Source organism: Natator depressus, chromosome 5 (genome assembly GCF_965152275.1).
Source record: "Natator depressus isolate rNatDep1 chromosome 5, rNatDep2.hap1, whole genome shotgun sequence".
NCBI lineage: Eukaryota > Metazoa > Chordata > Testudines > Cheloniidae > Natator > Natator depressus.
This window is the reverse complement of record NC_134238.1, coordinates 24,179,037-24,205,203: the sequence shown is the minus strand read 5'-3', so window position 1 is coordinate 24,205,203 and position 26,167 is coordinate 24,179,037. Positions and strand designations below refer to the sequence as shown.

Sequence of the window (26,167 nt, the reverse complement as noted above, 5' to 3'; positions counted from 1 at the left end):
GTTTTTATACATTTCCAGCTGCCTTTTGGCCTGAGAAAACAATAGGCTTAACTTTCCTTTTCCTAAACATCATGGCAATTAGTACAGGGTAATTTATTCATTAAACAAAAAGAAAAGGAGTACTTGTTGCACCTTAGAGACTAACCAATTTATTTGAGCATAAGCTTTTGTGAGCTACAGCTCACTTCATCGGATGTTGATATTCCTCTTTTGATCTTTGAGTCAAAGCTAGAGCAATAGACAAGACTTGTTTGCTAACAACACAAGACCTGAACAAACATCTACCCTTCTATCTCTAACCATGCAGACTTGCATTTCAAAGCTCTGTTCATTTACACATCTTCCTAACCAGTCTTTAAAATTCATCCACGGGTCACCTCAGTCTGTGAGTTAATTAACTCTTTCTGGCCCTGTCACCTTTCAATGAGATATTATATTACACTCATAACGTCACAGGGGTAAACGCTCTGGCGTTGGAGCTGGGAAGGGAACCCTGGGAAACAGACTATATTGGCCTATAGAGATAAGCCCGACTGGTGTGAAGGGCCTCGAAATATGCTTGCTTGGAAACTTAACCCCAGTAAACAGCGCGTTGTCCGCGCTTCGGACTGTTGGTCTTTGGCTGCCTGCCTGACAAGAACCAGGGAAGCAGGAGGGCTGGGGGAAGGCCCTCTAACAGCGGGCAGTGAGGGACCGGACTGGTTTGATGGAGGGCTGTGGGAGCAGGTTCAGAGAGACTGTTAATGGGGAAGACAGAGGGGTGAAGGAGGGGCCAGCGGACTGGGGAAAGGAAATCGGAGGCAGATCGGTGGGACAGCGGGGCAGGAGGTGGGTTGCCGGGCTATGAAGTGGGGGCGGCGGCAGATAGGCAGGGGCGGGCGCAGAGGGACAGGTCGGTGGAGGACAGGGGCTGGAGGTGGTGGGGACAGAGGGGCCCGAGGTAGACGCGGGTGGAGGAGCGAGGAAATCGGGCCATTGGGGATCAAAGAGCAGGAGGCGGGCAGAGAAGGAGGCCGGGGGTCGGGCAGGGGCGGAGCGGGAATTGAGCAGGCGCCTCCGCTCCCCGCATTGGTGGGCTCGGGCCCGGCCCATCCCCTCCCACGGCAAAGTCCCGGCGCCGCGGGGGGCTTTGGGCTCCCACTACCCCGAGCATGGCCAGGGCGCTCTGGCCGCTCTGGGCGGGGGGCAGGAGGCGACACCCCGGGAGCGGTAAGGAGGGGAGGGCGCTGGGAGCAACTAACCCTGGCCCGGAGCCGGGCTGCTGCTGCCGCCGCCGCCGGAGCCAGCGGGGCGCTGGGGCTGGCTCTGCCAGTCACAAGCCCCGTCCGGGGCCGCCTCCCGCAGCCACAGCCCCGAGAGCGCGGAGCCGGGGGAGAGCCCGCGGCGTGAAGCCGGTTCAACAGCCCTGGGCCCCAGTCCGCTCTCCGGTGCTCGGGCTCCACATTTACACAGGGGCAGCCAAGCTGGGCTGGGTCTGCGGGCGAGGTTCCCGTCTCCGGACTCAGGAGCTATCCTGGTGTGAACCCAATCAGCGCGAGTCCGCAATCAGTCCCGAGGGGCTCTGGCTCTTTCCGGGGTGGCTAAGGAATCCGCTGGCCTGAAATGTGTTTTATTATCTACATCCACGTGGACTTGTAATTGCCACCCCCAGCCCGGGGCGGCGGGGGGTATGTGGGGGAGAGGGGGCTTTTGTCATGCCCGCAGACTAACTCCAGGTGGAAGTTCTGCGTTACAGGTTCCAGCCTCGTTATCATAAATGAAACTGTTACTTTTTCAGTTCCTTTTCCGCCTACGAGCTAACTAACAGTAGCAGCTCATTCCCGTAGATCAGGGGTTCTCAAACTGGGGGTTGGGACCTCTCAGGGGGTCGCGAGGTTATTACCGGGTGGGGGTGAGCTGTCAGCCTCCACCCCAAGCCCCGCTTTGCCTCCAGCATTTATAATGGTGTTAAATATATTAAAAAGTGTTTTTAATGTACTGGGGGGGAGGGGTCGCACCCAGAGGCTTGCTGTGTGAAAGGGGTCACAGTACAAACGTCTGAGAACCCCTGCCCTAGAAACGCTGCCTAGGACCAATTAACCCCACTGTTTGATGACCATGTAACGTCCTCAGAGTTCAAAATAGAAAAATGGCTTCTGTGGTGACATTTTTTTTAAGATTGGAAAATAGTCCTACAAAAGTACACTTTTTAAAAATGTGTACCGGTGATTGCCCGCACTGGCTTCTGACTCAAGTGCAACATGTGCATATTTCTCTGAATGCAGGATTTTTTCCAGATACTTGGTGTTCGGATAATGTTTATTATGAAATAATGTGCAAGTGTTATTAACCATCATTTTGGGCCAAAGAACAACCTTGCTAGTGATTTATAGGACTTTTCTATTGACTCCAAACACTGGTGATAACACTACACAGTTCTTCCACTAGGTCATTGGTTCCTGACAAGCAAATTCTACTTGGTATTAGTTTTGAACAAACAGTTTGTAGTTATTAAATTTTTTTGATTGATTAAATGAAAAAACTCACACAGCTTAGGTGTCCCAAAAGACGTTCCTGGGATACAAGGACATCATATGAAAAATCATTGTATATGATCACTTTATAACAGTGGTCCTCAAACTTTTTCTGTTGCACACCCCCCCTTATCAACAATGGAATCTATCTGCCCCCACCTCTTCCCCCAGGAGCCTTGATCAGGAGCTGGGCCAACGCTGGGGGCAGAGCGGGTGGGAGCTACTGCTGGGAGTCAGGGGCCTAGGCTGGTGCTGGAATGGAGCTGGGGGCAGAGCGGGGCTGGGTGGTGCTCCCTCCCCGCCCCCTTTGCGGACTGGCCTGGGCCCTGCCGAGCCCCCATGAACGTTTTGCTGGGGGAGGGACTCCCCACAGTTTGGGGACCTCTGCTTTATAACTAGATTAACCCATTGGCTGACTCTGACTCTTAAAATAAGGAAGATCTTTATGGTCAGTCAGTCAATCTTATTTATCCATATTGTCAGTCCTTCACTAGCGGATGCTATTTTGGTCTTAAGGAAAGTAGCCACAAGTATAATTTTCTTATTTATTTCCAGAAAGTTAATTTCTATGAAAGTTAGATTCTTTGTTTTGATGTGTAAAAATGTAGCTCATTAAAAAACAAAACTAAAACCCACCTCAATTAATAATGTTAGGAATGCAAGGAGAACATTTTTAAAAAGTAAAATTATCTGAAGTTAGTCTGCTTATTTTTCCAGTTAATCAAATAAAAGATGTAATGGCTTAATGTTTTCAGATTTTTGATTAAAAAAAATCAAAAACTCTAATGGCAGTCTGTAGCAGAAAGTTATTTTGATGGTTAATGACAAAGAAAATCAAAGTTGCCAATGACAGTCTGGAGGAGTTATGTGTTTTAGAAGATAAATACTAAGGGGAAAAATATAAGTTTAGTAAATCTATGTTACAGCTTTACAAAAAACACAAATGTTTAATGCATTTTCTCCTTGAATGAAATCTCTCGGAGGAAATATATCTACCTTGGTCCTCACTTATATTGTTGTAAAAACAAATTTTCAAAGAAAGTTTCTTTCAAATGTGCGCTTTGAGACGTTTTGGTAATCCTCCTAATCCACTGTATTTTATTAGATACACTTAGACAGCAGGAATTAAAAAGCTCTTTCTCCATGCAAGCAAAAATGCCTCCTTGTGACTTTTCACCTGGAAAATATGAGGTAAGTCATGCACAGTGCACTGTACTTGGGTCTAAACTAGATCTCGTTGCTAAGATCACCATTCTGCTGTATGCTGTAATTGTTCTGTTCACCAACTTATTACGAGTATTCTTCAGTGGCATCAGAAGTTTAGATTGTGGCTTTTATCCTTCTCTGAGATCCTTTGGAGGTCAGAGTTAAACAGGGTCTCTGTGGTGCTGATTAGAATACAGTAGAAGAACAATCTTAACCCAAAGAAAGGTGGCAGTGAAACATTTTTCTATTATTTGTTTCCTTCTCACTGATTTTTAATTCCTATTTGAGGAGTTCTGTAAGATGTTTTACCTCTTCGACCAAAATGTATGCCAAGTTAGTTTTAGGGGGAGTGCAGTAGGGGTAGAGAGGGGAGGGCAAATGTTTGATTTTTAAGGAACTAAACTTATTTGGTGTCTTAATGCCCCATGGCCTGTGTCCAGCAAGGAGCTAATAAGCATCTGATCAGTTAAAAAGGTGTATTTTCAACAATCACATGAATGATAAATGTATGACTTCGATATCATGAATTAAACATTGTTGAGTAGGTGTTCTGTTACTGTGACAATTTACGGTTACAGAAGTGTGTTTACATTTTCATCTGATGGTGTCAAGATTTATGATGGTTGAGAAATCTTCTGTGATTCAGTTCTATGGTTGTGGATCAGTTGCCAAGATAGCTCTGTATCCTGTTGTTACCATGGGTTGGGTCACAATTGAGAATACCAAATTCAGGCCATGCTGCTGAGAAATAGGGCAGACACACCCAAAGCTGGTGGTTATTCTTCCATAAGATATACCAGACCAACAACAAAAGTAAACTTCTGTTTCACCACATTGGCTAACAAGAAGTCAGAAAAGCAGTCTCCTTAGGTAGTCCAGTCCTGGTTTCAACACCCAGATACTAGACTTAATGATGAGTGGTTATTTAAAACCAATTTCATCAAGCAAAGAGTTCTTCTGATCCCAAAGGACCAGCCACATACCAGGTCAATATATAACTCAGATTTTACTCAATAATCACACTGTTGCCAATCCTTTAGCATCTAAAGTCTTATTTATAAAAAGAAAGTAAGGTGAGAGTTAAAATTGGTTAAAGGAATCAAATACATAAATTAATTGCAAAGTTCTTGGAGCAGGCTTATCACAATGATGGATTACATTGCTGGCTTAAGTCAAGTCTTTGGTTGCTTCCAAATGATTTGGAAGGTAGTCAGTCCCTTGGTTAGAATGCTCCCATTAGTAAAAGTTCATAGTCCAGAGGTTAGAGCAGGTAAGAGGCAACATGGAGATGTTTCCAGGGCCATTTATAATTTCTGCCGTGAGGAAGGAAACCTATTGTTCTAGTTAGTGGAAAATTACAGGTAACAAGATGGAGTTTGGGGGTCACATGGAGAAGCTACATGCCCATGTTAAATCTGCTTAATTTGTGATAGGTTGTGGATTTCATAACCTTTAAGTAAGAGATCAGTGCAATATAGTATTCTTGTTTAAATTATGGTATTTCAGAGGTTTATATAGCCTAATTGTGGGTTAGTATTTATTTTAAAATTGTATTTAGTTCATTTGGATTCCAGTGTGAACAATTTATATTGTGTTGATGTGATGTATCTGTAGACAGCTTTATGATCCATTAAAACTTTTAGAAATGGGGGCGGAAATGATTTCTTTCCTCCTGCAGTCCTATCCCTATGAGCGTATGCTGAAGATCCGCAAACAGAATCTGTCTCCATCACTGGTAACGTACTACAAGAAACCACTGCTGCTGCATCAGGGACATATGCAGTGGCTGTTTGATTATGAGGGACGAAGGTACCTTGATCTCTTTGCTGGAATTGTTACTGTCAGTGTTGGTCACTGTCACCCGTAAGTATTTTATTGTATCACAGGTTTCAGAGTAACAGCCGTGTTAGTCTGTATTCGCAAAAAGAAAAGGAGCACGCATCCGATGAAGTGAGCTGTAGCTCACGAAAGCTCATGCTCAAATAAATTGGTTAGTCTCTAAGGTGCCACAAGTACTCCTTTTCTTTTTGTTATTGTATGAGTTACACTGACTAATATAGAAATATACTTTTGTCTTTTTCATTTGTGGCCCCATGTATCCACAGGCAGAATATGGCACGCTGTGTTTTGGTGTATCTGGGATCAAATTCTTATGTTCGAACCAGTTGCAGTGATCTTTTGGCAAACTAGCTCATTCCTCTCTTTATTTATCCATTCGTTCATCTGACAGTCAGGAAAATGACAGAATTTTAAGAATTAATAGCAGAGTCGGAAAAAAATTGTATGTATGTTGGATTAAATTAATCAGTCTTTCTTACTGCACACAGGAAGGTAACTGCAGCTGCCCAAAAACAGCTTGGTCATCTGTGGCATACAACCAACATCTACATGCATCCATCAATCCAGGAATACGTGGAGAAACTAACAGCACTTCTCCCTGATCCACTTAAGGTACCTAAATCCCAACAGGGTGGATGCCTGTTAATTAAAATAATTTTATTTCACTTGATAATGGAGAGTGCTATGTTATTTGGAGACAAAATATTGTAATATCAAACTCATATCCTTATTTAAAATCCTCAAAGGGAGTACAAAGCTTCAGGTAAAGAGAAAAAAATTACAAGTCTCAGGATAATGCTGATCTTTACAGTGAGCTCAGAGCCACACATGAATAAAATGCTAAACAGTTGCCCTACTGCTTGGATCCCCACTTTCTCTTCAAATTTCCTCTTAAAGAGGCACTGTCAATTTAAAAATCACTCATAAGTTGAAAAATGTTTTGTGTGCTATTGTTATAATTAGCACCTAAGTTTTACTTGGAGAGGAGACTTTGGGAGAGGAAACTTTTTATTCCAGTTTGTTTACGTAGTACATATAAACTGACTGTAAAACACAAGTTAGCTGGGGGACTCAGTAGCAGTAGTCCCTGACACTACTCAGGGCTGGTCTACACTAATGCTGTAAATTAATCTAAATTACGCTAGTTCAGTTATGTAAATTATGTAACTGAAGTCAACATAACTTAGGTCGATTTACAGTGGGTCTACACTGTGCTATGTTGACGGGAGATGCACTCCCTGCGACATAGCTTTCACCTCTCTGGGAAGTGGAGTAGAGATGTCAACGGGAGAGCGCTCTGCCATCGACTTAGCGTGTCTTCACCAGATCAGCTAAATCAACACTGCTGCATTGATTGCAGTGGTGCCGATTTAGCCAGTAGTGTAGACATGGCCTCCTTAGTAAGGCTAAGATTTTGTCATGGTTATTTTTAGTAAAAGTCATGGACAGGTCACGGGCAGTAAACAAAAATTCATGGAAGTCACAACCTGTCTGTGACTTTTGCTGCTGCAAGCCTTGCTTTCCCCCACCACTGTGGTGACTGGGAGCTGCAGGGTGACCATATTTCCCAGAGAGAAAATGGGACATCCTCAGCCGCTCGCGCGAGGTGTTCTTCCCTCTCTCCCCCCATGGCCCGTCGCTGGAAGCCTGAGGAAGGCCCCCTCAGAAGTCTGTTGCCTGTGGCTGGAACCTTGCAGGGGGCCCCCCTTGAGGATGCTGTTGCCTGTCACTGCTGCTGCTGGAACCCTGCCGGGGCCCCGCTGGGTGCCAGCTCCAGTAAGCGGAAGATGTCACGGAAGTCACGAAAGCACAGTATGCACAAGCTACCTGAATACTTGCCCAGGGTCTCGGGTGGGATTGTACTCTGGATGGCTAGCCTCTCGTGACACTGTGCCTGCACTTCTTATTTTAGCGTGTTTGCTCGATCAGAGCTAGTGCAGGTAAGTCTCCTCAAGCTGGAAATTACACCTTTCATCTCCAGTGTAGACATAACCTACAAAGGGGCATCCTACCATTGGCCCTTATACACAGCAAATAAGCATCGCTAAGTTTATTTCAGTTTGGAGTTCCTCTTGTCAGTGACAGGATATCATTCCAAGTGCTGAGTGATACTTTATATGAAAATAAATCTGTCTTGTACTAAATAAACAGATGCACTCAATATTTCAAACTCTTTGAAGGCAAATTGCGGGAAAAGTGGTTCTTTAAACAGCTACATTTAGTTAGATTTGCCATTGTGAAACAAAGTAAATGTTCAGTATAATAAAATTACAATTGATGTGCTATTTATTCTTCCTTAGGTGGTTTACCTGACTAACAGTGGATCAGAAGCCAATGACTTGGCTATGTTCCTGGCAAGGCTTTACACTCGTAACTTTGACCTCATCTGTTTCAGGTAATTATATTAGGGTGTTTTATGAAACTCCCTTTTCATAATCAATCTGTATAATGCGTGAAAAAGATGATGAGCCCTTGTTAACCAGATTCTGCCACAGACACATCCTAAATACTTAATTTGTCTGCCAAAATAGAGTAAAACAGCAGTAGTCATTGGGAGCTAAGATTCAGCAAGTCTGCTTGTGTTAGAAATACTCCATTTACAAACCATGCATTCACCTAGGACCTATAACTTCTGTTTTTAATCCTTAAGTAAAGTGTGTGTAATATTTATTTATATTTTTAGTGTTATAAACCATGTCTGTTCTGCTCAGATATGTTGGTAATAGACACCTTTAAAAATAGTTAGAAAGGCAGACCTTAACAAACTGGTAGTCTTGCAGCCATCCTGCTGAGCACAGGGTTCTGAAATCCTCCTGATATGTTAATTCCCATGAATGAATTCTGAATTCCTAATTAAACTAACTCCAAACCACCACCTGGTTTCTCATGAGTGGCAATAACAACTTGGGAGAGAAGAGGAGTCCAAAATTAAAACAGCAGGGGTGTTTGTAATGTAGGATTCAGATGTTCTGGCAGACCTGCATGAGGAATCTTGCACAGCACCTACCTGAATTGCCGTTGGCTCCAACCAGTGTTCTTAGCCCTTCACCTTCATGAGCACTAAATTCACGTATTATTTTTTAAGTGTGCTTTAAATTGCAATGAAAACTCACAGCTGTTAGGTACTCAGAGCAGAGTGTAGGTCAAGAGGCATCTCTTATTGGATGCACCCATGTTTTCCAATGATTTGCTATCTTCCACACACACACATCAGAAACCAGCCTTCTGTGAATACTGTACTGATATTGTTTCTTCCTAAAAACTTTTGCAGCTAGTGTAATCAGAAGAAAATGAATGTTGTTTGTGTGCTTTGTTCTGTTCACACAGAGGAGGATACCACGGAGGCAGTCCATACGCACTGGGTTTGACGTCCATTGGATCTTATAAGCATGGTGTCGCCAATGGGTTTGGCTGCCAAACAGTGAGGTTTTTGTTGCTTTTTGTCATATCTGCTGAATAACAAGCCTTCTATTTGTTTGAATATTACAGTATTTATGTAATGCTTTACATCTTCAAGCCTCCCTGTAGCCCTCTGAGATTGATAAGTAGTTATATATACACCCTAATTCGCCATTTCACTGCACCTTGTGTAGTTATTTGCATCCACACAGAGCAAATGAAGAAGGCTAGCAATGGGAATGAAAGTGTTTTATACCCACTTGGCTCTCGCTTTGTACTGGTATAAATGCTGCACAAGATGCAGAGCGATGGTGTATCAACCTCTGGGTCCTATTCTCAGGTCTGTTAGGGCAGGTTTGTCCGGTTTGCTGTTGCAAAGCTGCTTAAAGCTGGCCCATAAGGGATTCCCTTTTGGACTGAAAATATTTTGGAAATACATAGTGGCTCCTGCAACACCCCCTCACAGTCCCCACCATAGGGGGTGTGTCTGGGGAAAGGGGTGTGCATAGTATCTCTACAGCGTGGTGATCCATGGCTGCAGGAATGGTTTCTGGAGGCTGTGGCAGCTGGTGTTGGCTAATGTAATCTATGCCAGGAACCAGACCAGCCACAGAACTGCCCCCGAAAGGGCTCCTTTCTGATGTGCTGCTTCCCCCTGGCTTTTCGATGTACCCAGCCTTCTTTGAGTGAGGCTAAGAATCTGGCCCATAGAATTTATTAAGTGACTTGCCCATTGTCACATAGTCATTGTCAGAGTCAGGATTATGATGTATAAATTCCTGGCTTCCAGCCTGCTATCATCATTCCACTAGACTTCACTACGTTCTTCTAAGGTGGATAACTGGATGAAAAACAGTACTCAGAGTAGTTATCAGTGGTTCATGGTCAGATGTCTAGGACATATTAAATGATGTCCTGCAGGGGTCTATCCTGAGTCTGGTACTAGTCAATATTTTCATTAATGACTTGGAGAATAGAGTGAATATGCTTATAAACTTCATGGATGACACTAGGCTGGGAGGGGTTGCAAGTACTTTGGAGGACAGTATTACAATTAAAAATGACGGTGATAAATTGGAGAAATTATCTGAAATCAACAAGATGAAATTCAATAAAAACAAGTGCACAGTACTGCAGCTGGGAAGGAAAAATCAAATGCACAAATAGGAAAATGGGGAATATATGTGGCTAGGCATTAGTACTGCTGAGAAGGATCTGGGGGTTATAGTGGATCACAAATTGAATATAAGTCAACAATGTGATGCAGTTGCAAAGAAGGCTAATATCTTTCTGGGGTGTATTAACCGGTGTGTCGTGTAAGACACTAGAGGTAATTGTCGCACTCTGCTCTGCTCAGCACCGATGAGGCCTCAGCTGGAGTCTTGTATCCAGTTTTGGGTGCCACACCTTAAGAAAGATGTGGACAAATTGGGGAGAGTCCAGAGGAGAGCAATAAAAATGATAAAAGGTTTAGAAAACCTAACCTATGAGGAAGGGTTAAAAAACCTGGTCATGTTTAGTCTTAAGCAAAGATTACTGAAGGGGCATATTTGGTAAGTTTTCAAATATGTTAAGAGCTGTTTATAAAGAAGACTGGGATCAATTGTTCTGCATGTCCACTGAAGGTAGGACAAGAAGTAATACATTTAATCTGCACCAGGGAGATTCAGGTTAGATATTAGGAAAAGCTTCAGACCATAAGGATAGTGAAGCTCTGGAATAGGCTTCCAAGCAAGATTGTAGAATCCCCATCCCTGGTGATTTTTAAGAACAGGTTAGACAAAAACCTGTCAGGGATGGTTGTGTTATACTTGGTCCTGCCTCAGCACATGGGGCTAGACTGGATGACCTCTTCGGGTCCCTTCCAGCCCCCTAATTTTCTGACTTTACTGCTCTTTTTCTACAGAATCTTGGAATTAAACTGGCCATTTTGGACACAACTGTAGTAAATCTTGGGTAACAATAATTCACTAACATAACTAAAAAATAAACAGGTCAGCTGTGAGTGAATACCCCCAAAAATAGTCACTTGAGGACAGAATGTTTTTAACTTCAGAAACTTTAATTTCTGGCCTTCTACCTCACTTTCTGCATGAGGCCTCAAATCTGTGATGGGGATAAATGGTTCTTATTTATTTTTTCACAAGTTGTTTTTGGACGGATCAGCTGAATCAGGTCTCAGATGCGATCAGATTTTTGAGTTCTCTTTATCACAAGCTCTATTTAAACAAAACAACAATATTGGAATAAGTGTTTAATGACCTTCAGAATGATCAGTGTAAATAAAAAATGTTCTGTTGATCAGTACTTACATTCCTCACACTGGCAAAATTACAGCTGTTTGTTGTGCTTTGCAGACAATGTTACCAGATGTTTTTCGTGGTCCATGGGGAGGAAGCCATTGCCGAGATTCTCTGGTGCAAACTATTCGGAAATGCAGCTGTTCTCAAGGTTAGTTGGTGGCAAAAAATGTCCATTGGTAGGTGCAAAAGAAAAGGGACTGGAGAAGGCAACTGGATGTTTAACAACATAGACAAATATGTATACACTGCTAAGAATATTACTGTTTACTGAGAAGTTTGGTGATTGTAATTTTGGCAAGCAAGTCTTCATCAATAGGGCCTCTTGGCTGTGTTTTTTTTCAAAGGGGCTTAAAGGAATTGGACCCTCAACTCCCTTTCAGAAATATGTGGGAGTTGGGCATCTAACTCCTGTAGAATCCTTTGAAAATCCTGAATTGAGCCCCTAATGACTAAGTCAAGTTCAGTTATCATAATCAGTAGCCTGCTGCTCTGAAATATTTAGCATTGCCAGGAGATTAGGGATACTAACAAATGTGTTTTCTACTCTCCTGGGTAAAGTTTTGGTAGATGTCCATCTTGAAGGGACATATGATCAACGTAAACTATAAATCAAAAACTCTAAAACATTGGGTGGCAAAAGTTTTGCATGGAACAAGGCATTATGGATGCTGCAGAGTGTGTTCAGTCCATGTGAAAGCTCCACTGTTCTTTTACAAGTGATGATTAGAAAATATATTGTTTTTCTCCTAAGTGCAATAAACATTGTTTACTCACTTTTCCCTAAATACACAACAAAGCAGTCTCTTGCCATCTTTCTTTGTCACTGATGGTGAATAAAGGGAGGAGACACACTAGCTTGTAACTACTTGAAGATATCTGGTTTGTGTTCTGTTACAGTACATAGTGATGCCCAGTCACATACAGTCATATATTTTCCATAATATTCCACCTGCCTTTTCATTAGAAATCATGCTGGACCAAGATGTACTTAGTCTTATATTTATCATCTCATAAACTTTAAGTCCAGAAGGGGCCATTGTGATTATCTAGTCTGTCCTCCTGCACATTTCAGGCTACAGAACTTCACCTACCTGCTCCAGTAATAGACTGATAACCTCTGGCTGAGTTACTGAAGTCTTTAAATCATGATTTCAGACTTCAAGTTACAGAGATTCCACCATTTACAGTAATTCAAATAAGCAAGTGATCCGTGCCCCATGCTGCAGAGGAAGGTGAACTCCTCCTCCCCCTCCCCAGTGTCTCTGCCAATCTGGCCTGGGGAGAAATTCCTTCCTGACCCCAAATATGGTGATCTGTTAGCTCCTGAGCATGTGGGTGTGATGCACCAGCCAGAGAGCTGGGAAAGAATACTCTGTAGTAACTTAGAGTCCTCCCCATCTAGTGTCCCGTGTCTAGCATTCACAGGTGGGCCATGTGCCATGGTAGACAATCTTATCATACCATCCCCTCCATAATCTTCTCAAGCTGAGTCTTGAAACCAGTTAGGTTTTCTTATCCAGGCAAACTGCTCATTCATTCCTTGGGCTGATGTTCAGTTCTTCTAATAACTGCCCGCCTTGCATATATAGCACTGGTCTGAAGGATGGGGGAACCCTCAGATGCTGCAACTTTCTGTTTGCACTCTGTGATTCTTTGGAACTTTTTAGAGAATAAATGGTTTAAAAAAGCTTAGTGGTTTGGGGGTTTTTTGTAGGAGGGGAGAAAGATGCCATGCACTCAGACTGTGGCTCTTTTGTAACTTCTGTGAACTAGGAAAAGTAAGAAAAAAGACTGACTTGCTGACACAGAAAATATGTGGGGAAACAAAATAATTAATTTCCTTTGGTAACTCTAATCTGGGAACATTACAGTTCTTATTACATACGTTAAAACACTAAAGAGATGTTCTTATTTACATATGTTAAAACACTGCAGTTTCACATTATTAACCTAACTTTGTATTATTTTCAGTACATTATTCTTATCAGTATTTCCTCCACACAGGCTGTTGCGAAGCAAACGACCAGTACGTTGAACAGTTCAAAGACACTCTGAGTACTTGTGTTACAAAGGCAATAGCTGGGTTTATCGCTGAGCCAATTCAAGTAGGTGACTTGGCATACCTCATTCTGATTGTAATAGTACAGTAAACCACAAAGTGCTAAAACCTGAACGGGTCTTTTACAAGATTGACAAGCCCTAAATGGAACTTCCCTCTAACAATAGCAATTTTAATCTTCTTTGAATCACTTTGATCATTCAAAAGGAAGGGCTGCAACATTACTTAAATCTTAACTTTTTTCCAGGAGGGTGACTTGCCAACGAGACATCCTGGAGAAGTCCTGGCCCCATTGAAGTCAAATGGGAGCTTTGCCTCTGACTTCAGTGGAGCCAGGATTTCATTCTTTGTGTTGTTTTTGGGTTTTGTTTTTTTTCCCCTTGATATCTGAGAACAGGATTCTTAAATTTTCCATATCCTGTCTACTCAATAACAGACCAGTGGGCAACTTGAGATGCACACTATTCCTACAAAACAAAACTGGTAAATCAAATTTTAGCCTTACAAGCCTTAATGTCTCTTTCATAAATTGATTTTAAATATTTAGCAAATTATTTCTGGTTAATATACAAGTATTTAATAAAATATGGCAGACTCAAGCAAAATAGGTAATTTTAACCAGTGTTGCCTATCTGCTATCAGTTGATAGATTAAAAAGTGTACAGAGCTCTATTGTAAACTATTATTCTTTAAGGTCTTGTTTGCATTCTTGGGATGTTGAAATGCTAATACATTATACAAATGTGCATGCTATAACTTAGTTTCGAATACTTCATTCCTAATTACATGTTGTTTTCCCTTCTGCAGTATACTGGTTCTGTAGAAGTTGTCTGTTAAAAGTATTAAAGTCACCCCGTAAGTGACTGATACCCACTGAGTCTACAGTAAATCATACTTAAAAGCCTAGTTATTATAACAGAGAATTAATTTTAGGAATTACTTAGCTTCAAATCGCACTATGCCTAGTTTATCTAGCAAATCCACAGAATCCTCTCTCCCCCTCTGCTTTCCTTTGTAGTTTCTGACTCCCTTGTACTTAACTTCTGACTCTCCTCATCTCTTCCTTCGTGATTGCATTTTTGGGTCAGAGGGATTTCTCTTTTGGCAGTGCAGCTGTAGTTAAGTTTCATTTAATTCATACAGGCTCTAGGCATTCCCCTATGATATGAACCTCATAGTCCATTATTTAAGATATTAGCCTAAGTTAGGGAAGTGAAAGGCCTATTAGACCATCAAGTCCATCTTGCTCCAAAACCAAGGTTATGCCCTACAGTACGTTTTCTGGTGTTATACCTAGTCTAATTTTAAATTTCCTAGTGCTGAAGTTTCCATCTTGTTATACCAATAAAATAAAAACCAGCAGGATCTTATGAAAGGGGATAAGGCAAAATACCACATTTATTGTGAATACAGAAAGAATCATAGTAAGCAGTTAGTTATAACTATAACATTCCATTCAATTTCATATTTATTCACACATTCATTCATACACACACACAGGTTCTGCAAGGTTGTTATTATAGTTACCAGCCTTATAGTTGCTTGTGCCAAGCCACTGGCCAGGTGGCCTGGACATGAGGAGGGAGCAGGGCCTTGTCAAATGCACATCTGATGCTCCTGGAAGTTGGTTTGCAGAATCAGACCCCGAAGTTCTCAGTTTCTAGAGTCCATTTTTATAGGAATTTATTCCTATGCCAGTCTATGGGAATTGCTTCATCATGCTGTTGCTGAATCAATCAGCAGATGGCACATTCCTGATGGCTCCGTGCTGCCAGATGTTATCTTGTTCTTCGGTCCTCCCATCCTTGAGGCTGTTGGGTGGATTCCAGTCTGCCCTCCGGGGGTCCTCTGGTTGTTTCCAGTTGACGCCTTCTTCGGCCGATGGACACTGGATTCTTAGGCTAGCACCTCCCTGATCATTCATTTATTATCCACACCAAGCATCCATCCACATACATCCTCTATCTCTATTTTAATCATAATTGTTAACAAAGCAAGATAAATACAACAATAGGGCGGGGAGTCTCTGTGTGCTGTTTCTTTTGTTACGAAGTATCGCTTTGAGTCTCTCTCTGTGTGAGTAGTTGTTGTTACAAAGTATTGCTTTGAGAACAGACTCTGTCTTAGGATGTACGAACACAATTAGCAGCTTGCAAGTTTCACACAGAGAGGGAGAGAAACAGTAAACACAAGAGACCAAAGACCAAGAGACCTCTTAATTAGTAATACCCTGGAATTTAAACTATGGGGAATCAAACTCATTTGTGATTTTAATACAGAACTTCTTTAATATGATCCAACATAACAATCTGTTCCACTGGGAATATACTTTAGAGTATAACAGTTTCACTGAAGGGAATTTTGTCCTGATATTTGGACTAAATTTTCCCTTGCTTAGTTTCATCCCATTACACCAAGGTATTCTGCTAATTTCTCTCCATCCATTGGGGTTTTGCAAGCTTTATATACTCCCAGACTATTATGTTATCCCCCCACCTTTGGCATTTTAATCTAAGTGTATATTCGTTATTCCCTGATAACCAGAAACTTCTATGCTTAAACTTTGTACCATTTTTTTTATTTTAACATCATCTTAATAAAATTATTAAATCATTTCTTTTAGTCTTCTCCTAATCATTTGCTCCAGCTCTCCGTTCATGTTTGCCATTGGTCTGTGAACTCTCGCCAGTTTGTCCCATTCTGGTAATAACATGCCTACAAGTGATACAGCTTTCCAGATATTGTCGCCATACAGAGTATAATTCTCTGAAGCATATTTGGTGTTGGTTCATTGGACAAGTGGTTCCGAAACTTTTTTTTGCCTCTCTTTGTGACCCACTCAGAGTCCAGATTGCGGGGGTGGGGGGAAACGAGTCAGGACCTGCAGGACTGGGTCCAGTTCCCTGCTCTGGGTGTTGCAACCTGGCAGACAGGGGTCGCAGCACCACTCAGGTTTGGCCCATCTGCTAGGTTGCAAAACACAGAGCGGGGAACCGGGCCCAGCCCCACAGGACAGGAGCTGCTGCTGTGTAGTGAATAAGGGGTGGGCTCATCTCTCCTCCCCCCAACCTCCTCTTCACACTGGGCCACCTAGAACCTTCCTGCAGCCAACAGGTGGGTGCGACCCACCATTTGGGAAACATTGCATTAGAGAGAGAAGGCTGACGTCATGTTTTATCTTTTACTTTTCACTGTCTCCTAACTCTTCATATTGTTTTATTCTTATAGCCCATGTAATATTGATAAAAAGTGGGAATTCAAGTTCAAAAGAAAGCCACTCCCTCCATTTCTGACCGTTTAGCAATGTGACTAAACAGATCTACCACAAAAGGGACTTTGATCATTAAGCTATCTAGTGACTTAAACTTCTGCCTAGATTTCTCACTGTCTGATCACCTGAGGGCCTGTGTTTGTGATTTAGCATTTGTGTTGAAGACAGTATATTTGTTCATTTTTGACAGGGTGTTAATGGAGCCGTTCAGTATCCTAAAAGATTTCTAAAGGAAGCTTTTCAGCTAGTGCGTGAAAGAGGAGGCATCTGTATTGCAGATGAAGTGAGTATCCAGAAATACAATTTTTAGGGATTGGGATATTTCTGCCAGGCTACTGAAAAATCCAGCAATCACATGAAGGCAAAATAGAGACCAGGAAATAGTTTGTATTAAATTCTGAATTTATTTTAATTAATCCTTTCCTGTTTCACAGCCTAAGAGGGGAACAAAGTGCTGCATTCCAGCACAAGAGCCTTTGCTAGACAAAGCTAATAGAAGTTGTTAATCCTTCACTTTCATGTGCATTAAATTAACACAAATAGTACTCCGTTGACAGTTTATGTTGCAAAATCTTAGAGTCCCACTTGCTGGTTGTGTAAATGGGTAGAGCTCCATTGACCTATTTACATCAGCAGAAATTTTTGGTTCTTAAAGTCTTACCATTACTCATTTGAGGCCTGACCCAGAGAGGCGTTGTCTGCATTAGGAAAACAGTTTTTACATTTGTAAAATTTTAATCTTTAATCACATTGTAAAATTGTAGTGTAGACAAGGCAAGTACCTCTGTAACTTTAGAGGGGAGCCTTCTGCAACTCTTCTGCAGTTACACATTTTAAATCTAATTTGCTCGGTTAAGACAATCTGAATTACTACTAACTAACAGGTTTCAGAGTAGCAGCCGTGTTAGTCTGTATTCGCAAAAAGAAAAGGAGTACTAGTGGCACCTTAGAGACTAACCAATTTATTTGAGCATAAGCTTTCGTGAGCTACAGCTCACTTCATGCTGTAGCTCACGAAAGCTTATGCTCAAATAAATTGGTTAGTCTCTAAGGTGCCACTAGTACTCCTTTTCTTTTTACTAACTAACTAGCTCGGTTAGGGAAACAGTTTAAGTGACTAAGGTACACTTTGATGGATGCTAGAGGTGTTAGGGGTGGTAGAATTATTACAGCTTGAAACTGGAGATTCTGAAAACTGCTACACAGCTGCAATTCTCATTGACTTCAGTGGAACTGACAGCTTCCCAATCCCTTTGGCCATGTTTACTAGGAGAAAAGGTGTTAGCTCTCTCATTATAAAAAACCCTTGTTAGTATTGTAATTTTTATAGCTGGTCAGTGCTGGAGTACACCAAACCCTTAAGGTGCCAGGAATGTGCCAGGTATACCATAGACTCAGAAGCAAGCTCTGTTAGGTGCTTCAGCAACTAGGCCTTGTAGGAGGTAATTCTGGTTGGTCCCAGTAACTACTCAGACACATGGCTAAGTGAAAGAGTATTTTATCAGGGGTGGCAGGAATGGGGAAGTTAGCAACTATCCTAGGCACGGAGGCTTAAACAGTTACAGTTCAAAGTGAGCAATAGCAGTTCTTGTTTGGGTCCCTGGGGCAGCCCATCTGAGTTAGGGCTTTTCAGATTGAGTACCCTGGGTGGCCTTTCCAGTCTGGTATGTATTCAAGCAAAGAGGAATTTGCAGATTTCAAGGACAGGATCGCTTAGTGGTGAGTCTCTCATTAGGGCCACTTTATACTGGCTCCCTGCCCTGTCGCTTCCCAATCAGTCTCACACTGACCTAAACCCAGTTTACTCCTGGGGGAATTCTGTGCTACTGCACGTGTGCATAATTAATTAGATGCACATATTTTAATTTTTTTGCACAGAAAAAGCTTGTCAAATGTTGTTGCAGTTCTGCCTTTTGTCCACCAGAGGGCACTGTGGCGCAAGAACAGCTGAGCTATGCGGTAAGGAGGTGGCTGAGTAGGGGCAGAGAGACACATGGGGACAGGGGAGTGGCTGAGGGGGAGCACAGGGACACATAGAGACAGGGGGTGCAGGGCCACATAGGGACAGGGGAATGGCTGAGTAGGGCACAGAAACACAGGGAGATGGGTGCAGAGCCACGTGGGGATGGGGGAGTGGGCGTGTGAGTGGAGGGACACATGTGGACCAGGGATGCAGGGACACATGGGAGTGCAGGGACTGATGGGGACAGGGCAGCTGTGCCTGACTGAATGGGAGAGGCAAGGGGCCAGCCAGGGTCTGCATGGGGGAAGCTCCCACCCCCCGAAAAAAACTGTTCCATACTTTTCCCACCCATACCCAACAACCCAAGTTCACACCTAGGCTCCTTCCCAGCAATTTACTTCCATCTCCCTCAGCTCTTCTGTTACCCCTGGCTCCCCCCAGCCTTTGCACCGCTTCTGAGGGTGTGGGAAATACGATTCGTTATTGTAGTTTAAATGAATTATTACTTGGAGTTCTGTATTAATATGCCTAGTAAGGAATCTGTTTGTTTGTCAAAAAAAAATTTCCTGAATCTTTTTTGTTGTCTGTATTGTTAGACATACTTGCTGACAGGTATTTTGAAATAAATTACCAAAAATAATTGAAACTGGTGTGACTATAATGTGTTATTTTGACAACATATGCAGAATTTTAAAATATTGTGTGCATAATTTTTTGGCACAGAATTCCCCCAGGAGTACTAGCTGTAACATGTGGCAGTCCCAGCTTGTTCCACACAGGGCTCTGTATACAATTCCTGGGGGTTATTCCCTGTATCTGGCTTACCATAGCAGTTTCTGCCTCCTGAAAATGCCCAGTCACTTCCTGATCAGGGTCCTTTCTCCTGCCTGGCCAATGGAAAAGAAAGTATAATGGGGAACGTAGTCTGCTGCTTGAGCATTTCCTGGTATGAGGATCCTTTCTCCTACCAGGCCAGGAGGAAGGGGATATGCAGTGGCGAAGGGCTGATGGGAATTATTGTCTCCTGCTTAGCAGTTTCATCACAGTATAGTTTCTCTAATGGAGTTCATTATATTAACTCAGGTTATGTTTTGAGTAATAATACTAGATTTAAATTGTGTAACAACAGAAGATAGTCTTAGGATGTATATAATACCACTTTTCATTTGTATCAAGTGTACAGTGTCTCTATAAAGATGAGCTGTCAACAAAACCAATAGTGGAACCTGTCTTGTACTACAGTCACTATTTAGCATAGGAAAGAAAATGTGTGAGGATGAGTTGAATGAGGATCCTGCTAGAATAAAGTTGGCATTTAGAGTCTATAGCTATAAATGCAAATTGGTAACAGAAAGGCACAGATAAAATACAAGTTATGAAACCAAGAAACAACTTGAACAATTTTGGATTTTCTTTTGAAAGGTCCAGACAGGGTTTGGACGAACTGGCAGCCATTTCTGGGGATTTCAAACACATGGTGTAGTCCCTGACGTTGTTACCATGGCAAAAGGAATTGGTAATGGTTTTCCAATGGCAGCTGTTGTAACCACACCAGGTATAAATATTTGTTATTTTAAAGCATGAAATTGAGGTGTATAATAAATATATTGTAGAATAACTTAGCTTCCATAGAGCCTTTTGTCCAACCAGCTTACTTTAGAAATATTAATATATTTAGTCTCAGAACATGCTTACAGGGTTGGTAAGTATGGTCCCCATTGCACACACAAAAAATACTGAGGCATTGAAAGAGTGTAATTTTTTTTTTTATCAGACTCAGATTGTGCTCCCCATTACACCAGTTCAAATCTAAGGTAAATCCATTAAAATCAATGGACTTATACTGGGGTAACTGAGATCAGCATCTAGCCCAAATGAGTCGTTGGCAGACCTGACAGAACCCAGAAATCCTGACTGAGTTCACTGCCCTACCCATTAGACATAATACTAAGGAAGCATTCTGGACAACTCCAGAATTGTTGACTGGTTAATACTAACGAGTCAGTGGATTTAATGTCTCAGAGAAATAATGGATGTATTCATTGCTGTAGTGGATAATTCACTAGCTCTGCTGGAAACTTAACTCTTCATCTATTAAAATCCATCCCCCTTCCTTTTAGCATCTGTTACACAGACCATGTATTTTCTGGAACTTTGCCCTAATAAATTCAAATCGGTTACCAAGAATATACCATTTTCTTCTCCTTTTGCCTGGAGTTAAAACAGAGAATGATGCATAGAATTATTAAATGTGAAGCGAAAACTGATAAGTACTTATCATCAGACTTCAGGTAATTGTGAGGAAGGAAATCAATGAATATTCTTTTTCTTTTAGAGATTGCAAATTCCTTGGCTCAAAACCTTCATTTTAACACATTTGGAGGAAACCCTTTGGCCTGTGTAGTTGGATCTGCAGTTCTTGATGTAAGAAGAAAGTGATACGTTCATAGTGTCTTACGCTATTGTTTGCTATGCGTTATGGCAGAGGCAGCTTTGTGCTACTTCCCTTTCCAATGGTGGAACTTCTAATACATACAGAAAATGAGACAAACATTTATTTTTATTAATTCATGGGCAATGTGCCCTTGTAGAAAAAATAAATTGCCCGACTATTCCCATTTCTATAACTGATTTCAACTTGTAGCAGGAATAGGAAGTTTAAATTACTCTAGGGATAATACTATGATTAACAGCTTCATCTTTTTCTTTCCTTGCTTATATTCTTTGCTTCTGATTTGTCAATAGAAGTATATGGAATTTACTTATGTAGCTGTCATAATTCTATGTAGTTCTGTCCCAGGGAGTTTTCATCATTTTTCCTTTATAGAACCCCTCTAAACTAGCAAAACCACTTTATTCGGAGGCACATACTTAAAACGTGTTTTAACCCTCACAGCTTCCGCTTTAAAAAAAAGAAATAGTGAACTTAAATCCTCATGCAACACCTTGAAAAGCATGAGCTACACACATGCTCCTATTGATGTGAGGTAATTTAGTCTGTAACAGCCACATTCACTTGGTCACATGTAAATATCCTTCCTTAAGCCTCATTTCAAAACTCTATTGCCAGGTTCTGAACATCTGGCTCCCATATTACACCCTGATTTTACTGGAGGCTTGTTCCAACAGAATAGGCTGTTGGTCCTCTGAATTGCTCTCTATCGTCGCAGTCAGCATAGTAATTAAAAAACCTAGGAGATCCAACCCCTCCTATTTTTTGTTTAAAATAACTTACCAGGATAGTTCAGACCCAGGTTCTGTTTTAGCCAATCTTCAAAGTCTGAAAAGGATTAAATTGAGACAATGTGCCAGTTTTAGCCTCGCAAATTGCAAAATCTTTTGTTCTCTTCATTTTTGCAATTCAGCGTACAAGCGGGTTCATATAGGTCAGTGATTAAATACAATAGTATCTTTTTATTTTTATTTTCAACAGCCCCCAGCTACTGGTGCACTGTCAAGATATTAGACTATGTAGCAGGAGCTGGGGACTGCTAGAAATAAATCAAATTAAGTTACTGCATTTTTAAAGTGAATGCTTTGCTAAATATAGCTTAGTAATGTACTCAGGTGTTTCCCAGAAAGCTTTAGGAGTAATAAGTATGCTGCCAAATTATAGGCACCTTCCATAGTTTGACACTGCTATGGCAAGGGAAAGAGGGCTAAACTGAACCTGACAGATTTTTAAACGGATTAAGACGGTCAGCTTTATATGCACAGTCAAACCTCACAAATATACATTAGAACCTGGAGATCAATTTTTAATTGGTGGGTAAACAATGAAAAAGGATATGACATAAGCTATGTTGATTAATTTGACAAGTGTAGTTTAGTTTTTTTACAGCATTTCCTATTATACTTGAAGAGGTCAAATTTAAGGCAGGGTTAATAATATATGCCAGTTGTAAATCTTTGCTGAGCGGCATTGAGAATGCAGGCCCGTTATAGGGGGTGCAGATGAGCCAAGTTCTATACATTATTATTTCCCACAACATTTGTTTTTGTACATCATTTTTAACCAGGCTATTGCAGAAGATGGTCTACAAAAGAACAGTGAAGAAGTGGGGACTTACATGCTACTGGAGTTTGCTAAACTGAGAGATAAGTTTGAGATCATTGGAGATGTCCGTGGCAAAGGCCTTATGATTGGGATAGAAATGGTGAAGAATAAGGTTGGTAAATGGCACATGCCCTTCTATTTACCCCAGTATTAAGACTCAGGCTTCCTGTGAAATGATTATATGCTGACTGACAGCTACTTCTCTGAAAATGAGTCAGAACTCCGCACTGCTAAAATTTAGAATTTTCAAAGTGCTTAATACATGAGGAATGCTGAATAGTCCCATCCTAAGAGGCAGGACAGTCATCAACTTTCTCCAAGGAGAGTGGTAGCAATGGAACACCTGTTGCTTTTTTCATAATTTAGCTTAACATCTAGCCAAAAAAATTCTCTCTTCTCTCCCCCCCACCCCCCACCCACCCCTCTTTGCACAGGACAGTCGTCAACCTCTTCCAGCGGAAGAGATGAGTCAGATCTGGGAAGATTGCAAAGACATGGGAGTATTGATTGGCAGGGGTGGAATTTATAGTCAGGTACAGTAACTGATGTTTATGTATCTTTTGTCCTGACTAAATTGCAGTGGAGTTGACTTCTCTAAAAATTACTTCTGTTCAATTTAAGAATTATAAAAAAAGTGAGACGTTCATAAACAAGACTATTATGTTTTATGAATATAGCAGATCAAGAAGCTTTATTTGTCTTAATCCTCTCAATTATAGTATATTCAATATAAGTATTATTTACTACTGTTTGATTCCTACCTTTCAGACAAGAAATGTGACCTTTAATAGTAGTTTGTGATGCCTCTATCAACCAATTCTGAATTCCCTAGCTCTGTGGAATTTAGATGCTATCTAAAACAGCAATGCCTACAACTATCAATTCTAGCCTATTGTTCAGTTGAATCAGCAGAGCATACACTCAGGAGAGCTGATAAAATTCGACCCAGCTGGGAATAAGAGCATCTCTTCCTTATGAATCCATCAGCTTGGGGGCATGACCCAGACAGTTATTAAATTCTGTACCCAGTAAATTGTTTGAGAGAACTTATTCCACTCCAAGTAGAATAAGTTAACAGGCAGCAAAGGATTGCTGGCATTTTCCTCCTCTAAGGTAATGGGTAGGGTTATTAGCTTACGCTGTCAGTGTTCAGAGCCAGGATAGACAGGCAGAGGACTTAACCAGGCTCCCTCAGATCAGCCAGCTTCCTTGGGAATAAGTTATAGTAGGGAAAGGGGTTGGTGGAGACTTGCTGTGCATACTGCACCTCAGATTAATTCTTGCATTGCACAGTCAACTGTCTTGAACAGATTTGCACCTGTTGAAGGAGGTCTAGTAATAGTTCAGCCTGATTATAGATGGTGCAGGTGATCTGTCCTCAGACAGACAGCAGTAGGAGCTGTAAGCGTTCAGCTTCTCTAAAACTATCATTAATACCCATGCCTGGTCTGATTTTTAAACTACACATCCTAGGGCAAATAGTCTAATATTTAGAAAGCACAGAAGTAAATAATATTTTAAGTCAAAGTTCAGCCACAACTGTAACAGTTGATAGGCACTAGTAAGGTTTACATAAGTCAGTGGAATTCAAATAGGAATGATTTCGTTCTGGTGGATTTAAACAGTTGAAAGCCTGAATTAAGTAAGGGAACATGTGTTAAAACTAAATTCAATTCCATTCTGAGACACTGCAGAACAGAACCATGCAGAAATACTTGCCAATGAAAAGAGCACGTGATTGAAGTGCACTACTTAAAACCACATCTTACTAAAATAGATTCACCTGGTATAGAAAACATCACTGTTTTCCCCCTTCTACCCCCTGGCTGTTCCTTTTGCTAGTTTTATTTTTACACACTTGAAGCCTGCAGCAACACATCTCAGGATGACTAGCTAGGGCTCCCTCCCTTCATTTAATTCCTCTGTCCAGTTATAGCATTGAGGCTTCTTAAAGCACATGCCTAGCATCTGCTGGTGTGAAATTGTTTTCTTGCATGGGAGTAGTTTGCCACTCTTAAGACTAGGCTGGTATTACCATTGTTACAACTAGTTTGGTACCTGTTACTTTTTCTAGGATTACTTTTTAAAAAAATGCAGGGATTGGTGTTTGTCATTGCACATCAATTAGTCTGTGCCTCCCCCTGTAATTTCAAACTTTCTTCTTTTCTCCCCTCAGACATTTAGAGTTAAACCTCCAATGTGCATTACTAAACAAGATGCAGCCTTTGCAGTGGAAGTATTTCATGCTGCATTAATGAAACACTTGGAAAGAACAGCTGCAAAATAGACTATGAACAATGTTTCTCCTTACTAGGATGTTTGGTAACAGTTGAGAATCACCCTCCAATCCCTGAAATATTGCTGTAACTACAGCTGGCAAGAAACTTATAGTATGAAGAAAAGATTGATGTAATTTTCCTGAACATGTAACTCTTATGAATTTAAATAATGTGAAAGATTACTGTGACTCAGTTTGCTACACATGCAAGAAGTCAATCTTATTGCAATGTTGTGTTAAGAAAACACCTATTGTTAACACAAATCAAACCTCATTTTTTAAAATTAGGTAGTGCCTTCCAGCAAGTGACAGTGGCTGGTGTGCTCAGGCTGGCACTACATGAAAAGGCATGCTGAAGGATACTGCCTTTACAATTCTATCATAGCTGGGATAGTTCTCTTTCTGCCTGGCCGTTTTGCTCTTAATGGGTGGAATTCTGGATGTAGTTTCTACAGTGACAGAGGGAGTGCTCTGTGTAATCTTGCTACAGTGACATTTGCTTATCCTAACCAAGACTGGAGGCAGCATCACAGGCCAAAATACTTTGCTCCTGAAAAACACTTGGTGGAAAACTATGCTACAGTTACAGTCATAATAGGAAGTGAGGGGTAGGAGTGAAATTCCTCCAGAGTGGAGGATCTGCTGGAAGCTCTTCAAGCAGGGCCTCAGTGAAGGAAAGTTGTATGGAGTAAGCTGTAACAAGAGGATGGATTTTGTTTAGTAGTTTTAGAGAAAGATTCTTAAATAAGGGTATAATCATTCATCAGTGGGTTCTAGTCTCCTGCCCACTCAACAGTGATCTTTTCTCCTTTGACTGATAGCCACTCACCACCTTGTGTCAGCAGCCAGGGATGGTGTTATCTTCCTCTCTCCTGTCATCAGTAGAGCTCTCATGTACCTTAGATCTTTTTCCCCATTCAAGGTAACCGCTGGATTGTTTAATCCTGTCTGACAATTTATACTTAATTCAGTTTACAAATGTGAGTTAATTTCTTGGTCCAATAAAAGGTATCACACTGCCCTTGTGTATTTTATTCTTTACATTTTGGCTGTGTATGCAAAGTTTAGGGATAGATTAGCCCTTGTCCTACAAATAGTTTTATAGTTGTGGGGCCTTAATTTGCATCGCATCCTAGATAGAAATTAGGGTCCTGTAGGGGAACAGAGCAACTTTGTCTTAGATTTCTAATTTTTTGTTGTTGGTATGGTTGTCTACAATGGGCAGATGGTCAGACACAGACACCTGTCCATCCTAACTCACATTAGATGAGCTCTGTAA

General features: G+C 41.4%; 1 protein-coding gene across 3 annotated transcripts; it reads left to right on the top strand.

Moving 5' to 3' along the window:
• The first annotated feature begins 1,063 nt into the window (after positions 1–1,063).
• On the top strand, positions 1,064–25,909 carry AGXT2 (alanine--glyoxylate aminotransferase 2). Of its 3 annotated transcripts, none has more exons than XM_074952456.1 (15): positions 1,064–1,209; positions 3,619–3,704; positions 5,398–5,582; positions 6,047–6,170; positions 7,859–7,953; positions 8,886–8,979; positions 11,315–11,408; positions 13,265–13,365; positions 16,781–16,873; positions 18,469–18,549; positions 19,976–20,108; positions 20,889–20,977; positions 22,573–22,722; positions 23,050–23,143; positions 24,787–25,909. In XM_074952456.1, the coding sequence occupies exons 1-14, from the start codon at positions 1,152–1,154 to the stop codon at positions 23,137–23,139; spliced, it is 1,473 nt and encodes a 490-aa protein (XP_074808557.1). In that variant the 5' UTR covers positions 1,064–1,151; the 3' UTR covers positions 23,140–23,143; positions 24,787–25,909. The 3 variants fall into 3 exon arrangements, with proteins under 3 accessions (XP_074808557.1, XP_074808555.1, XP_074808556.1); XM_074952454.1 differs by having other exon boundaries at positions 1,068–1,209; positions 23,045–23,143; XM_074952455.1 differs by lacking the exon at positions 18,469–18,549 and having other exon boundaries at positions 1,071–1,209; positions 23,045–23,143.
• The last annotated feature ends 258 nt before the right edge of the window (positions 25,910–26,167 follow it).

Excerpts from the sequence above, each read along its gene's own strand:
- AGXT2 (XM_074952454.1), top strand. The coding sequence starts at position 1,152 with ATGGCCAGGGCGCTCTGGCCGCTCTGGGCGGGGGGCAGGAGGCGACAC. Across the intron at positions 5,583-6,046 it reads AGTGTTGGTCACTGTCACCC|GAAGGTAACTGCAGCTGCCC; the intron begins GTAAGTATTTTA and ends TACTGCACACAG. Across the intron at positions 6,171-7,858 it reads TTCTCCCTGATCCACTTAAG|GTGGTTTACCTGACTAACAG; the intron begins GTACCTAAATCC and ends ATTCTTCCTTAG.